The 16,062-nt window shown below is 40.9% G+C and overlaps 1 protein-coding gene across 1 annotated transcript in view; it reads left to right on the top strand.

The window, feature by feature from the left end:
* Nucleotides 1-232: 232 nt before the first annotated feature.
* Nucleotides 233-16,062, top strand: part of LANCL3 (LanC like 3) — a 60,749-nt gene continuing 44,919 nt past the window's right edge. The window contains exon 1 of the mRNA XM_030202355.1: nucleotides 233-730. Coding sequence (XP_030058215.1) covers nucleotides 233-730 — 498 coding nt within the window. The remainder of the gene's footprint in view (nucleotides 731-16,062) is intronic.

Below are 16,062 nucleotides of genomic sequence, written 5' to 3'. Positions count from 1 at the left end.
ATTTCTGGCAGTATTATAACCCCACCTGCCTCTCTCTCTCTCTGTCACAGTATTAATAATCCCACAGTCCTGTCTCTTTTTCTTATTCCTGGCAGTATTCTCTCTCCCTGTCAAAATATTAATAATCCCATAGTCCAATCCCTTTTTTCTTATTGCCCCACCTGCTCCACTGTTAACTCCTCCTCCGTCTCGACTCCGCCCCTCTCCTTCCTCGTCTCTCCCCCGCCCAGTGATGGAGAGCGGCCGCTGCTTCGCGAACCGCTTCGAGGATTACGCGGGACGGCTGCCGGGCGAGGCGGGTGTGGAGTCGCTGGTGACCGCCACGGTGAAGCGGGTGGTGCGGGCGGTGGCGGGGGCCGGCGGAGGCGGGGGTCTGTACGGGGGTCCGGCCGGCGTGGCCTACATGCTCTACCGCCTCAGCCTGTGCCCGCTCCCCGCGCCCCGCCGCTCGCGCTACCTGCGCGCCGCGCGCCGCCTCCTGGAAGCCCCGCTGCGGGCGGCCGACGTCGAGCCCGAGACCCGCGCCGCCTTCCTGCTGGGCGGGGCCGGCGTGCACGCGGCGCTGGAGCAGCACGAGGCGGCCGAGCAGGCCCTGGAGCGCTTCCGGCAGTTGGGCCCCGTCTGCGCGCCCCCCTCAGAAGACCTCCTGCGCGGCTCCGACGAGCTCTTCGTGGGCCGCAGCGGGTATCTGTGCGCAGCCCTGGAGCTGAAGCTGAGGCTGGGACACGAGGTAAGTCGGTGGGGAAGAGGTGGCCCCTGGCCTGATTGGCCTCGGTTTCTCTTCCTCACAGTCATTGCCTTGCTCTCCAGCCTGCTGTGTACTCGGTCTCTCTCTCTCTCTCTCTTTCTCTCTTCTCCATCCATTGTTCTTCCCTCTCTTTCTTTGGTGTCTGTCCATCCCAGTTCTTGTATCTTCTCCTGTTAATCCTACTCCCATCTCTTGACCTTCATTCATTCTTTCCCTTCTTTACTCTTTCTTTTTTTTCCATTAATTTGTTCTTTACTTGCTGTTCCTTCTTTTTTTTCCATGTCCTTTTTCCCCCTTCCTCTCCTCTTTCTCCTGGCTTCTTTTCCTATTAATCCTCCTCCTTATCCCCTCTCTTGACCTTCATTCATTCTTTCCCTTCTTTACTCTTTCTTTTTTTTCCATTAATTTGTTCTTTACTTGCTGTTCCTTCTTTTTTTTCCATGTCCTTTTTCCCCCTTCCTCTCCTCTTTCTCCTGGCTTCTTTTCATACCACTCTTCTTCTCCTGTTAATCCTCCTCCTTATCCCCTCTCTTGACCTTCATTCATTCTTTCCCTTCTTTACTCTTTCTTTTTTTTCCATTAATTTGTTCTTTACTTGCTGTTCCTTCTTTTTTTTCCATGTCCTTTTTCCCCCTTCCTCTCCTCTTTCTCCTGGCTTCTTTTCCTATTAATCCTCCTCCTTATCCCCTCTCTTGACCTTCATTCATTCTTTCCCTTCTTTACTCTTTCTTTTTTTTCCATTAATTTGTTCTTTACTTGCTGTTCCTTCTTTTTTTTCCATGTCCTTTTTCCCCCTTCCTCTCCTCTTTCTCCTGGCTTCTTTTCATACCACTCTTCTTCTCCTGTTAATCCTCCTCCTTATCCCCTCTCTTGACCTTCATTCATTCTTTCCCTTCTTTACTCTTTCTTTTTTTTCCATTAATTTGTTCTTTACTTGCTGTTCCTTCTTTTTTTTCCATGTCCTTTTTCCCCCTTCCTCTCCTCTTTCTCCTGGCTTCTTTTCATACCACTCTTCTTCTCCTGTTAATCCTCCTCCTTATCCCCTCTCTTGACCTTCATTCATTCTTTCCCTTCTTTACTCTTTCTTTTTTTTCCATTAATTTGTTCTTTACTTGCTGTTCCTTCTTTTTTTTCCATGTCCTTTTTCCCCCTTCCTCTCCTCTTTCTCCTGGCTTCTTTTCATACCACTCTTCTTCTCCTGTTAATCCTTCTCCTACTCCCCTCTCTTGACCTTCATTCATCCTTTCCCTTCTTTACTCTTTCTTTTTTTTCCATTAATTTGTTCTTTACTTGCTGTTCCTTCTTTTTTTTCCATGTCCTTTTTCCCCCTTCCTCTCCTCTTTCTCCTGGCTTCTTTTCATACCACTCTTCTTCTCCTGTTAATCCTCCTCCTTATCCCCTCTCTTGACCTTCATTCATTCTTTCCCTTCTTTACTCTTTCTTTTTTTTCCATTAATTTGTTCTTTACTTGCTGTTCCTTCTTTTTTTTCCATGTCCTTTTTCCCCCTTCCTCTCCTCTTTCTCCTGGCTTCTTTTCATACCACTCTTCTTCTCCTGTTAATCCTCCTCCTTATCCCCTCTCTTGACCTTCATTCATTCTTTCCCTTCTTTACTCTTTCTTTTTTTTTCCATTAATTTGTTCTTTACTTGCTGTTCCTTCTTTTTTTTCCATGTCCTTTTTCCCCCTTCCTCTCCTCTTTCTCCTGGCTTCTTTTCATACCATTCTTCTTCTCCTATTAATCCTTCTCCTACTCCCCTCTCTTGACCTTCATTCATCCTTCCCTTCTTTACTCTTTCTTTTTTTTCCATTAATTTGTTCTTTACTTGCTGTTCCTTCTTTTTTTTCCATGTCCTTTTTCCCCCTTCCTCTCCTCTTTCTCCTGGCTTCTTTTCATACCACTCTTCTTCTCCTGTTAATCCTCCTCCTTATCCCCTCTCTTGACCTTCATTCATCCTTCCCTTCTTTACTCTTTCTTTTTTTTCCATTAATTTGTTCTTTACTTGCTGTTCCTTCTTTTTTTTCCATGTCCTTTTTCCCCCTTCCTCTCCTCTTTCTCCTGGCTTCTTTTCATACCACTCTTCTTCTCCTGTTAATCCTCCTCCTTCTCCCTCTCTTGACCTTCATTCATTCTTTCCCTTCTTTACTCTTTCTTTTTTTTTCCATCATTTGTTCTTTACTTGCTGTTCCTTCTTTTTTTTCCATGTCCTTTTTCCCCCTTCCTCTCCTCTTTCTCCTGGCTTCTTTTCATACCACTCTTCTTCTCCTGTTAATCCTCCTCCTTATCCCCTCTCTTGACCTTCATTCATCCTTCCCTTCTTTACTCTTTCTTTTTTTTCCATTAATTTGTTCTTTACTTGCTGTTCCTTCTTTTTTTCCATGTCCTTTTTCCCCCTTCCTCTCCTCTTTCTCCTGGCTTCTTTTCATACCACTCTTCTTCTCCTGTTAATCCTCCTCCTTATCCCCTCTCTTGACCTTCATTCATTCTTTCCCTTCTTTACTCTTTCTTTTTTTTTCCATTAATTTGTTCTTTACTTGCTGTTCCTTCTTTTTTTTCCATGTCCTTTTTCCCCCTTCCTCTCCTCTTTCTCCTGGCTTCTTTTCATACCACTCTTCTTCTCCTGTTAATCCTCCTCCTTATCCCCTCTCTTGACCTTCATTCATTCTTTCCCTTCTTTACTCTTTCTTTTTTTTCCATTAATTTGTTCTTTACTTGCTGTTCCTTCTTTTTTTTCCATGTCCTTTTTCCCCCTTCCTCTCCTCTTTCTCCTGGCTTCTTTTCATCTCACGCTTCTTTTCCTATTAATCCTTCTCCTACTCCCCTCTCTTGACCTTCATTCATTCTTTCCCTTCTTTACTCTTTCTTTTTTTTCCATTAATTTGTTCTTTACTTGCTGTTCCTTCTTTTTTTTTCCATGTCCTTTTTCCCCCTTCCTCTCCTCTTTCTCCTGGCTTCTTTTCATACCACTCTTCTTCTCCTATTAATCCTTCTCCTACTCCCCTCTCTTGACCTTCATTCATCCTTTCCCTTCTTTACTCTGTTCTAGCCATCTTTTTCATTCATTGTTCTTTACTTGCTTATTCTTTTTTCCATGTCCTTTTTTCCCCCTTCCTCTCCTCTCCCCTTTCTCCTGGCTTCTTTTCATCTCACACTTTTTCTCCTATTAATCCTTCTCCTACTCCCCTCTCTTGACCTTCATTCATTCTTTCCCTTCTTTACTCTTTCTTTTTTTTTCCATTAATTTGTTCTTTACTTGCTGTTCCTTCTTTTTTTTCCATGTCCTTTTTCCCCCTTCCTCTCCTCTTTCTCCTGGCTTCTTTTCATACCACTCTTCTTCTCCTATTAATCCTTCTCCTACTCCCCTCTCTTGACCTTCATTCATCCTTTCCCTTCTTTACTCTGTTCTAGCCATCTTTTTCATTCATTGTTCTTTACTTGCTTATTCTTTTTTCCATGTCCTTTTTTCCCCCTTCCTCTCCTCTCCCCTTTCTCCTGGCTTCTTTTCATCTCACACTTTTTCTCCTATTAATCCTTCTCCTACTCCCCTCTCTTGACCTTCATTCATTCTTTCCCTTCTTTACTCTTTCTTTTTTTTCCATTAATTTGTTCTTTACTTGCTGTTCCTTCTTTTTTTTCCATGTCCTTTTTCCCCCTTCCTCTCCTCTTTCTCCTGGCTTCTTTTCATACTACTCTTCTTCTCCTATTAATCCTTCTCCTACTCCCCTCTCTTGACCTTCATTCATCCTTTCCCTTCTTTACTCTGTTCTAGCCATCTTTTTCATTCATTGTTCTTTACTTGCTTATTCTTTTTTCCATGTCCTTTTTTCCCCCTTCCTCTCCTCTCCCCTTTCTCCTGGCTTCTTTTCATCTCACACTTTTTCTCCTATTAATCCTTCTCCTACTCCCCTCTCTTGACCTTCATTCATTCTTTCCCTTCTTTACTCTTTCTTTTTTTTTCCATTAATTTGTTTTTTACTTGCTGTTCCTTCTTTTTTTTCCATGTCCTTTTTCCCCCTTCCTCTCCTCTTTCTCCTGGCTTCTTTTCATACCACTCTTCTTCTCCTATTAATCCTTCTCCTACTCCCCTCTCTTGACCTTCATTCATCCTTTCCCTTCTTTACTCTGTTCTAGCCATCTTTTTCATTCATTGTTCTTTACTTGCTTATTCTTTTTTCCATGTCCTTTTTCCCCCTTCCTCTCCTCTTTCTCCTGGCTTCTTTTCATACCACTCTTCTTCTCCTGTTAATCCTCCTCCTTATCCCCTCTCTTGACCTTCATTCATTCTTTCCCTTCTTTACTCTTTCTTTTTTTTCCATTAATTTGTTCTTTACTTGCTGTTCCTTCTTTTTTTTTTCCATGTCCTTTTCCCCCCTTCCTCTCCTCTTTCTCCTGGCTTCTTTTCATACCACTCTTCTTCTCCTATTAATCCTTCTCCTACTCCCCTCTCTTGACCTTCATTCATCCTTTCCCTTCTTTACTCTGTTCTAGCCATCTTTTTCATTCATTGTTCTTTACTTGCTTATTCTTTTTTCCATGTCCTTTTTTCCCCCTTCCTCTCCTCTTTCTCCTGGCTTCTTTTCATCTCACACTTTTTCTCCTATTAATCCTTCTCCTACTCCCCTCTCTTGACCTTCATTCATTCTTTCCCTTCTTTACTCTTTCTTTTTTTTCCATTAATTTGTTCTTTACTTGCTGTTCCTTCTTTTTTTTCCATGTCCTTTTTCCCCCTTCCTCTTCTCTTTCTCCTGGCTTCTTTTCATACCACTCTTCTTCTCCTGTTAATCCTTCTCCTACTCCCCTCTCTTGACCTTCATTCATCCTTTCCCTTCTTTACTCTTTCTTTTTTTTCCATTAATTTGTTCTTTACTTGCTGTTCCTTCTTTTTTTTCCATGTCCTTTTTCCCCCTTCCTCTCCTCTTTCTCCTGGCTTCTTTTCATACCACTCTTCTTCTCCTGTTAATCCTCCTCCTTATCCCCTCTCTTGACCTTCATTCATCCTTTCCCTTCTTTACTCTTTCTTTTTTTTTTCCATTAATTTGTTTTTTACTTGCTGTTCCTTCTTTTTTTTCCATGTCCTTTTTCCCCCTTCCTCTCCTCTTTCTCCTGGCTTCTTTTCATACCACTCTTCTTCTCCTGTTAATCCTTCTCCTACTCCCCTCTCTTGACCTTCATTCATCCTTTCCCTTCTTTACTCTTTCTTTTTTTTTCCATTAATTTGTTCTTTACTTGCTGTTCCTTCTTTTTTTTCCATGTCCTTTTTCCCCCTTCCTCTCCTCTTTCTCCTGGCTTCTTTTCATACCACTCTTCTTCTCCTGTTAATCCTCCTCCTTATCCCCTCTCTTGACCATCATTCATTCTTTCCCTTCTTTACTCTTTCTTTTTTTTCCATTAATTTGTTCTTTACTTGCTGTTCCTTCTTTTTTTTCCATGTCCTTTTTCCCCCTTCCTCTCCTCTTTCTCCTGGCTTCTTTTCATCTCACGCTTCTTTTCCTATTAATCCTCCTCCTTATCCCCTCTCTTGACCTTCATTCATTCTTTCCCTTCTTTACTCTTTCTTTTTTTTCCATTAATTTGTTCTTTACTTGCTGTTCCTTCTTTTTTTTCCATGTCCTTTTTCCCCCTTCCTCTCCTCTTTCTCCTGGCTTCTTTTCATACCACTCTTCTTCTCCTGTTAATCCTCCTTATCCCCTCTCTTGACCTTCATTCATTCTTTCCCTTCTTTACTCTTTCTTTTTTTTCCATTAATTTGTTCTTTACTTGCTGTTCCTTCTTTTTTTTCCATGTCCTTTTTCCCCCTTCCTCTCCTCTTTCTCCTGGCTTCTTTTCATACCACTCTTCTTCTCCTGTTAATCCTCCTCCTTATCCCCTCTCTTGACCTTCATTCATTCTTTCCCTTCTTTACTCTTTCTTTTTTTTCCATTAATTTGTTCTTTACTTGCTGTTCCTTCTTTTTTTTCCATGTCCTTTTTCCCCCTTCCTCTCCTCTTTCTCCTGGCTTCTTTTCATACCACTCTTCTTCTCCTGTTAATCCTCCTCCTTATCCCCTCTCTTGACCTTCATTCATCCTTTCCCTTCTTTACTCTTTCTTTTTTTTTCCATTAATTTGTTTTTTACTTGCTGTTCCTTCTTTTTTTTCCATGTCCTTTTTCCCCCTTCCTCTCCTCTTTCTCCTGGCTTCTTTTCATACCACTCTTCTTCTCCTGTTAATCCTTCTCCTACTCCCCTCTCTTGACCTTCATTCATCCTTTCCCTTCTTTACTCTTTCTTTTTTTTTCCATTAATTTGTTCTTTACTTGCTGTTCCTTCTTTTTTTCCATGTCTTTTTTCCCCCCTTCCTCTCCTCTTTCTCCTGGCTTCTTTTCATACCACTCTTCTTCTCCTGTTAATCCTCCTCCTTATCCCCTCTCTTGACCTTCATTCATTCTTTCCCTTCTTTACTCTTTCTTTTTTTTCCATTAATTTGTTCTTTACTTGCTGTTCCTTCTTTTTTTTCCATGTCCTTTTTCCCCCTTCCTCTCCTCTTTCTCCTGGCTTCTTTTCATACCACTCTTCTTCTCCTGTTAATCCTCCTCCTTATCCCCTCTCTTGACCTTCATTCATTCTTTCCCTTCTTTACTCTTTCTTTTTTTTCCATTAATTTGTTCTTTACTTGCTGTTCCTTCTTTTTTTTCCATGTCCTTTTTCCCCCTTCCTCTCCTCTTTCTCCTGGCTTCTTTTCATACCACTCTTCTTCTCCTGTTAATCCTCCTCCTTATCCCCTCTCTTGACCTTCATTCATTCTTTCCCTTCTTTACTCTTTCTTTTTTTTTCCATTTATTTGTTCTTTACTTGCTGTTCCTTCTTTTTTTTCCATGTCCTTTTCCCCCCTTCCTCTCCTCTTTCTCCTGGCTTCTTTTCATCTCACGCTTCTTTTCCTATTAATCCTTCTCCTACTCCCCTCTCTTGACCTTCATTCATTCTTTCCCTTCTTTACTCTTTCTTTTTTTTCCATTAATTTGTTCTTTACTTGCTGTTCCTTCTTTTTTTTCCATGTCCTTTTTCCCCCTTCCTCTCCTCTTTCTCCTGGCTTCTTTTCATACCACTCTTCTTCTCCTATTAATCCTTCTCCTACTCCCCTCTCTTGACCTTCATTCATCCTTTCCCTTCTTTACTCTGTTCTAGCCATCTTTTTCATTCATTGTTCTTTACTTGCTTATTCTTTTTTCCATGTCCTTTTTTCCCCCTTCCTCTCCTCTCCCCTTTCTCCTGGCTTCTTTTCATCTCACACTTTTTCTCCTATTAATCCTTCTCCTACTCCCCTCTCTTGACCTTCATTCATTCTTTCCCTTCTTTACTCTTTCTTTTTTTTTCCATTAATTTGTTCTTTACTTGCTGTTCCTTCTTTTTTTTCCATGTCCTTTTTCCCCCTTCCTCTCCTCTTTCTCCTGGCTTCTTTTCATACCACTCTTCTTCTCCTATTAATCCTTCTCCTACTCCCCTCTCTTGACCTTCATTCATCCTTTCCCTTCTTTACTCTGTTCTAGCCATCTTTTTCATTCATTGTTCTTTACTTGCTTATTCTTTTTTCCATGTCCTTTTTTCCCCCTTCCTCTCCTCTCCCCTTTCTCCTGGCTTCTTTTCATCTCACACTTTTTCTCCTATTAATCCTTCTCCTACTCCCCTCTCTTGACCTTCATTCATTCTTTCCCTTCTTTACTCTTTCTTTTTTTTTCCATTAATTTGTTCTTTACTTGCTGTTCCTTCTTTTTTTTCCATGTCCTTTTTCCCCCTTCCTCTCCTCTTTCTCCTGGCTTCTTTTCATACTACTCTTCTTCTCCTATTAATCCTTCTCCTACTCCCCTCTCTTGACCTTCATTCATCCTTTCCCTTCTTTACTCTGTTCTAGCCATCTTTTTCATTCATTGTTCTTTACTTGCTTATTCTTTTTTCCATGTCCTTTTTTCCCCCTTCCTCTCCTCTCCCCTTTCTCCTGGCTTCTTTTCATCTCACACTTTTTCTCCTATTAATCCTTCTCCTACTCCCCTCTCTTGACCTTCATTCATTCTTTCCCTTCTTTACTCTTTCTTTTTTTTCCATTAATTTGTTTTTTACTTGCTGTTCCTTCTTTTTTTTCCATGTCCTTTTTCCCCCTTCCTCTCCTCTTTCTCCTGGCTTCTTTTCATACCACTCTTCTTCTCCTATTAATCCTTCTCCTACTCCCCTCTCTTGACCTTCATTCATCCTTTCCCTTCTTTACTCTGTTCTAGCCATCTTTTTCATTCATTGTTCTTTACTTGCTTATTCTTTTTTCCATGTCCTTTTTTCCCCCTTCCTCTCCTCTCCCCTTTCTCCTGGCTTCTTTTCATCTCACACTTTTTCTCCTATTAATCCTTCTCCTACTCCCCTCTCTTGACCTTCATTCATTCTTTCCCTTCTTTACTCTTTCTTTTTTTTCCATTAATTTGTTCTTTACTTGCTGTTCCTTCTTTTTTTTTCCATGTCCTTTTCCCCCCTTCCTCTCCTCTTTCTCCTGGCTTCTTTTCATACCACTCTTCTTCTCCTATTAATCCTTCTCCTACTCCCCTCTCTTGACCTTCATTCATCCTTTCCCTTCTTTACTCTGTTCTAGCCATCTTTTTCATTCATTGTTCTTTACTTGCTTATTCTTTTTTCCATGTCCTTTTTTCCCCCTTCCTCTCCTCTTTCTCCTGGCTTCTTTTCATCTCACACTTTTTCTCCTATTAATCCTTCTCCTACTCCCCTCTCTTGACCTTCATTCATTCTTTCCCTTCTTTACTCTTTCTTTTTTTTCCATTAATTTGTTTCTTTACTGCTGTTCCTTCTTTTTTTTCCATGTCCTTTTTCCCCCTTCCTCTTCTCTTTCTCCTGGCTTCTTTTCATACCACTCTTCTTCTCCTGTTAATCCTTCTCCTACTCCCCTCTCTTGACCTTCATTCATCCTTTCCCTTCTTTACTCTTTCTTTTTTTTCCATTAATTTGTTCTTTACTTGCTGTTCCTTCTTTTTTTTCCATGTCCTTTTTCCCCCTTCCTCTCCTCTTTCTCCTGGCTTCTTTTCATACCACTCTTCTTCTCCTGTTAATCCTCCTCCTTATCCCCTCTCTTGACCTTCATTCATCCTTTCCCTTCTTTACTCTTTCTTTTTTTTTCCATTAATTTGTTTTTTACTTGCTGTTCCTTCTTTTTTTTCCATGTCCTTTTTCCCCCTTCCTCTCCTCTTTCTCCTGGCTTCTTTTCATACCACTCTTCTTCTCCTGTTAATCCTTCTCCTACTCCCCTCTCTTGACCTTCATTCATTCTTTCCCTTCTTACTCTTTCTTTTTTTTTCCATTCATTGTTCTTTACTTGCTGTTCCTTCTTTTTTTTTCCATGTCCTTTTTCCCCCTTCCTCTCCTCTTTCTCCTGGCTTCTTTTCATACCACTCTTCTTCTCCTGTTAATCCTCCTCCTTATCCCCTCTCTTGACCTTCATTCATTCTTTCCCTTCTTTACTCTTTCTTTTTTTTCCATTAATTTGTTCTTTACTTGCTGTTCCTTCTTTTTTTCCATGTCCTTTTTCCCCCTTCCTCTCCTCTTTCTCCTGGCTTCTTTTCATCTCACGCTTCTTTTCCTATTAATCCTCCTCCTTATCCCCTCTCTTGACCTTCATTCATTCTTTCCCTTCTTTACTCTTTCTTTTTTTTCCATTAATTTGTTCTTTACTTGCTGTTCCTTCTTTTTTTTTCCATGTCCTTTTTCCCCCTTCCTCTCCTCTTTCTCCCTGGCTTCTTTTCATACCACTCTTCTTCTCCTGTTAATCCTCCTTATCCCCTCTCTTGACCTTCATTCATTCTTTCCCTTCTTTACTCTTTCTTTTTTTTCCATTAATTTGTTCTTTACTTGCTGTTCCTTCTTTTTTTTCCATGTCCTTTTTCCCCCTTCCTCTCCTCTTTCTCCTGGCTTCTTTTCATACCACTCTTCTTCTCCTGTTAATCCTCCTCCTTATCCCCTCTCTTGACCTTCATCATTCTTTCCCTTCTTTACTCTTTCTTTTTTTTCCATTAATTTGTTCTTTACTTGCTGTTCCTTCTTTTTTTTCCATGTCCTTTTTCCCCCTTCCTCTCCTCTTTCTCCTGGCTTCTTTTCATACCACTCTTCTTCTCCTGTTAATCCTCCTCCTTATCCCCTCTCTTGACCTTCATTCATCCTTTCCCTTCTTTACTCTTTCTTTTTTTTTCCATTAATTTGTTTTTTACTTGCTGTTCCTTCTTTTTTTTCCATGTCCTTTTTCCCCCTTCCTCTCCTCTTTCTCCTGGCTTCTTTTCATACCACTCTTCTTCTCCTGTTAATCCTTCTCCTACTCCCCTCTCTTGACCTTCATTCATCCTTTCCCTTCTTTACTCTTTCTTTTTTTTCCATTAATTTGTTCTTTACTTGCTGTTCCTTCTTTTTTTTCCATGTCTTTTTTCCCCCCTTCCTCTCCTCTTTCTCCTGGCTTCTTTTCATACCACTCTTCTTCTCCTGTTAATCCTCCTCCTTATCCCCTCTCTTGACCTTCATTCATTCTTTCCCTTCTTTACTCTTTCTTTTTTTTCCATTAATTTGTTCTTTACTTGCTGTTCCTTCTTTTTTTTTCCATGTCCTTTTTCCCCCTTCCTCTCCTCTTTCTCCTGGCTTCTTTTCATACCACTCTTCTTCTCCTGTTAATCCTCCTCCTTATCCCCTCTCTTGACCTTCATTCATTCTTTCCCTTCTTTACTCTTTCTTTTTTTTTCCATTTATTTGTTCTTTACTTGCTGTTCCTTCTTTTTTTTCCATGTCCTTTTCCCCCCTTCCTCTCCTCTTTCTCCTGGCTTCTTTTCATACCACTCTTCTTCTCCTGTTAATCCTCCTCCTTATCCCCTCTCTTGACCTTCATTCATTCTTTCCCTTCTTTACTCTTTCTTTTTTTTTCCATTAATTTGTTCTTTACTTGCTGTTCCTTCTTTTTTTTCCATATCCTTTTTCCCCCTTCCTCTCCTCTTTCTCCTGGCTTCTTTTCATACCACTCTTCTTCTCCTGTTAATCCTCCTCCTTATCCCCTCTCTTGACCTTCATTCATTCTTTCCCTTCTTTACTCTTTCTTTTTTTTCCATTAATTTGTTCTTTACTTGCTGTTCCTTCTTTTTTTTCCATGTCCTTTTTCCCCCTTCCTCTCCTCTTTCTCCTGGCTTCTTTTCATACCACTCTTCTTCTCCTGTTAATCCTTCTCCTACTCCCCTCTCTTGACCTTCATTCATCCTTTCCCTTCTTTACTCTTTCTTTTTTTTCCATTAATTTGTTCTTTACTTGCTGTTCCTTCTTTTTTTTCCATGTCCTTTTTCCCCCTTCCTCTCCTCTTTCTCCTGGCTTCTTTTCATACCACTCTTCTTCTCCTGTTAATCCTCCTCCTTATCCCCTCTCTTGACCTTCATTCATTCTTTCCCTTCTTTACTCTTTCTTTTTTTTTCATTAATTTGTTCTTTACTTGCTTATTCTTCCTTCTTTTTTCCATGTCCTTTTTTTCTCTTCTTCTCTTCTCCTCTCTCCTGGCTTCTTTTCATGTCACGCTTCTTTTCCTATTAATCCTTCTTCTAATCCCCTCTCTTGACCTTCATTCATCCTTCCCTTCTTTACTCTCTTCTAGCCATCTTTTTCATTCATTGTTCTTTACTTTCTTGTTCTTCCTTCTTTTCTCCATGTCCTTTGCTTCCCCTTCCTCTCCTCCCCTTTCTCCTTGTTGTCATCTCACTCTTCTTCCTCTAATAACCCCCTTCTCACTTCACTTTCATTCATCCTTTCCCTTTTTACTTATGTCTTTCTTTTTCATTCATTCTTTTTTCTCATATTCTTCCTCCTCTTTTCCATGTCTTTTGCTTCCGTCCCCTCTTCTCCCCTTTCTCCTTTCATCTCACTCTTCTCTTTCTCTATGAATTCCCCTTCTCATCCCTCTTTTTTATTATCTCTTTTATTGAGTATAACAAACAGAAAAGAAGCTGCTACTTAACAATGCAATAACTTCCTTTAATATTGTACTTAATGTATGTTATACACTTCAGTTCATGATTTTGACAATAAAAATCTAAGTTGGATACAATAAAACTTAAAATGTTAAACTTCTAGCATCCACTTATATACCCCAATTAATGGAACAACCCAGTCCCCCTCCACGTCTTCCCCCAAAACACCTAACTTCTCAGGAGGCCACAGATAACCCTTAGACATATTGTTCTGTCAGAGGCTAGTTCACTTTTCCACGTCAAGCCTATGCCATACTCCATAGGGTTTCCAAATTCTTACAAATGTTCCAGTATGGTTCCAGTGCGTCAGTTTAGACATCAAAATAGAGACCAATTTATGCAGTACAATGAGATTTGCAAGAAATCCCCACCCCCATCCCTCTCTTGACCTTCATTCATCCTTACTGTTTTCTGGTCTGTAATATTCATCCTGCCCTCCTTTCTTTGTCATTCACTCGTTTTCTTTTTTTTTTTCTCCTATACTTGCTTTTTAACCCTCTTTTTCTCTGTCCATTTTTCCTTTCTTTTCCTTTTCCATTCAGCTTTTCGCCTCTTTCTCTCTTCTGTTCCTGTTCTCTCATTCTGCTTCCATGTAAGTTGGCACCTTTTAATTCCCTTCTTAGCCGTTACCTTTCTATGGGGTATGTTTACTAAAGGGCAAGATGTGCGCTAAGTGGTACCGCATGACAGCGTTAAGGAATTCTGCTGTAATTTACCTGTTTAGCGTTCACATAAGGAAATTTTTCTGGTAGAAAGTGTGGTACGAATGTGGAAGCATTATCCTGCTAGCCTGTTCTAGGTAACATGCACTAACTGAATGACAGCTGATTTAACTTAGGAGTCGCTAAGGGGCCCTTTTACAAAGACACGCCAAAAAGTGGCCTGCGGTAGTGTGGGCGCATGTATTGGACATGCGCTGGACCGATGTGTTTTTTTATTGGGCCGGGAAATTGATGAGCAACAAAATGAAAACTGGCGTTCGTTTATTTACGGCCTGAGCCCTTAACGCCACCCATTGACTTAGCGGTAAGGGCTCATGCGTTACCCTGTGGTAACCATCCAGCGTGCACCAACTGGCAATTACCGCCAGGAATGTCCCTGCGGGTTTATGGAGCTTACCAAACTCAGAATTACTGCCAAGCGCACACAGTGGCCAGGCAGTAATGCCAATTTTACGCACGCTACACGTGTGTAGGCCCTTACATGCCTTTGTAAACGGGCCCCTCAGTGGTCCAGCATTAAATCCTAACATTTACTGCACACTAATGACTACATTAGCGCACGATCTGCATAAAACATACCTTCAAAAGGAAAAGCATTAGGATTTGGAGTTAACATGGATTTTGGTGTTAACTGCAAATCTTAACTCCCTTTAGTAAACATAGCCTTAAATGTCTTTCTCCCTTCATTATTTTCTTTGTGTTTTACTCACTTGTCATCTTTCATATGTTCATTTTCTGTCTTATTTTTGTTTTCTTTCCCCCTTTGTTCTTTTCCATTTCCCTTTTTGTTCATTCTTATTCTAATTTATAATCCACCAGTGCCAATCTTGCTGATATACAGATTATATTAAAGTATCATCATATAATAAGAAACATTTAAATTTAGAAAACAGCATTCTCCTCAAAAGTTTGTATTTGTATAAAAATATAAGCTTTGGGGTTTTTTTCTCCTTAATTTCTAATAATTGTCTTCGCAGTACTTCAGTTGGCAAACTGTTCCAAAGAATCAGTGCAACCATTGTGGTAGCCCTGACACTTTCCCAATTCCCTATAAAATTACTTTTGGCTTTCATTCCCATGCCAAACAAATGATCGGATGTCTGGAATTGTTTGGGCCAAGACATTTTTTTCCCATGCTGCAAAAGATATTCAGCTTGGATTGGAAGACACGTTAGTCTCTGTGCCTTTAAAAAATGAGCACCCAGAACCAGCTTCAGCAGCAAGCAAATTCTTGTGCACAAATTTACACTTGCTCTGAAGAAGGTGTAAATGAGTGCATGTATCTGTGATTTATAAAATATAGATACATGCACACCTCTACTCCTGCTACACCTAAATTAAACTGTACCACTGGGAATGCTTATACATGGCACATATGATCATTTGGTATGTGCACTTACATGGGCTGGCCTTTCACAAGTGCCACTTGGGCCTACTCTTAAGGTATTTTTATCTTGTACTCTTGTTTCCTGGGTTCTGATTGGCCCAGCAGAGGGCAGCCCAAGGCAGGCTCTGGTATTAAGCCCTGTCTCAGGGTTTGCTCCGGTCTCGTTTTCTTATTCTACTGTCTTGTTCCCGAGGCTCTGCATTTGGTTCCTGTTTTTGTTGTTTTTTTCTTGCTTCCTGATGCCTCAGAAGTCCAGCATTTTGTCAAGTTCTTAGGTTACTGTAATCCTTGTTGCCCTTTGTGTTGCATACGCTTCTTGGAAGTACAGTGATATGAGATTATTTCTAGTCTTTAAGGGGCTGTTTTACTAAGCCGCATAAGGCTCTACGCTCGCTAAAATGGAGTTACTGCCCGGCTACCACGTGGCTCTTGCAGTAATTTCATCTTTGGTGCACATCCGATACACTTGGCCGAAAAATAATTTTTATTTTCAAATGCACGTATCGGAAATGCGCCAAGTGTCATTTGGCACGTGTAGACTTTACCACTAGGTCAATGGCTGGTGGTAAGGTCGAAGACCCAAAATGGACGCCCGGTAATTTTGATTTTGCCGCACGTTCATTTTCGGCAAAAATTTTAAAAAGGGCTTTTTTACAGGCGCGCTGAAAAATGGATCGGCGCACGTCCAAAACCCGCGCCTACAGTACCACAAGCCGATCCATTTTTCAGTCCAATTTAGTAAAAGGACCCCTAAGTCTTGGAAGTCCCTATCTATTATTATTATTATTAGCATTTGTATAGCGCTACCAGACGCACGCAGCGCTGAACACCTGACACAGAGAGGCAGTCCCTGCTCAATAGAGCTTATAATCTAAAATAACACAGACAGACAAGACAATTAAGGGCGAGGGAAGTACTGGGTGAGAAGGAACAAGGGGGGGAGGCAAATGAGTAGTGGCTAAGAGCCAAAAGCAGCAGTGAAAAGGTGGGTTTTCAGCGTATATTTGAAAACAGGTAGAGATGGAGCTAGACTTACAGGCTCAGGAAGCTTATTCCAGGCATAAGGTGCCGCGAGAGAAAAGGAACGAAGCCTGGAGTTAGCAGTGGAGGAGAAGAGGGACGACAAGAGAGTTTTGTCCAGTGAGCGGAGATCACGGGGAGGAATGTAGGGAGAGATGAGAGTGGAGAGGTA

This window comes from Microcaecilia unicolor, chromosome 4 (assembly GCF_901765095.1).
Source record: "Microcaecilia unicolor chromosome 4, aMicUni1.1, whole genome shotgun sequence".
In the NCBI taxonomy this organism is placed as follows: Eukaryota; Metazoa; Chordata; class Amphibia; order Gymnophiona; family Siphonopidae; genus Microcaecilia; species Microcaecilia unicolor.
Note: the sequence above shows the minus strand (reverse complement) of the source record. Positions and strands in the feature narration are given on the sequence as shown.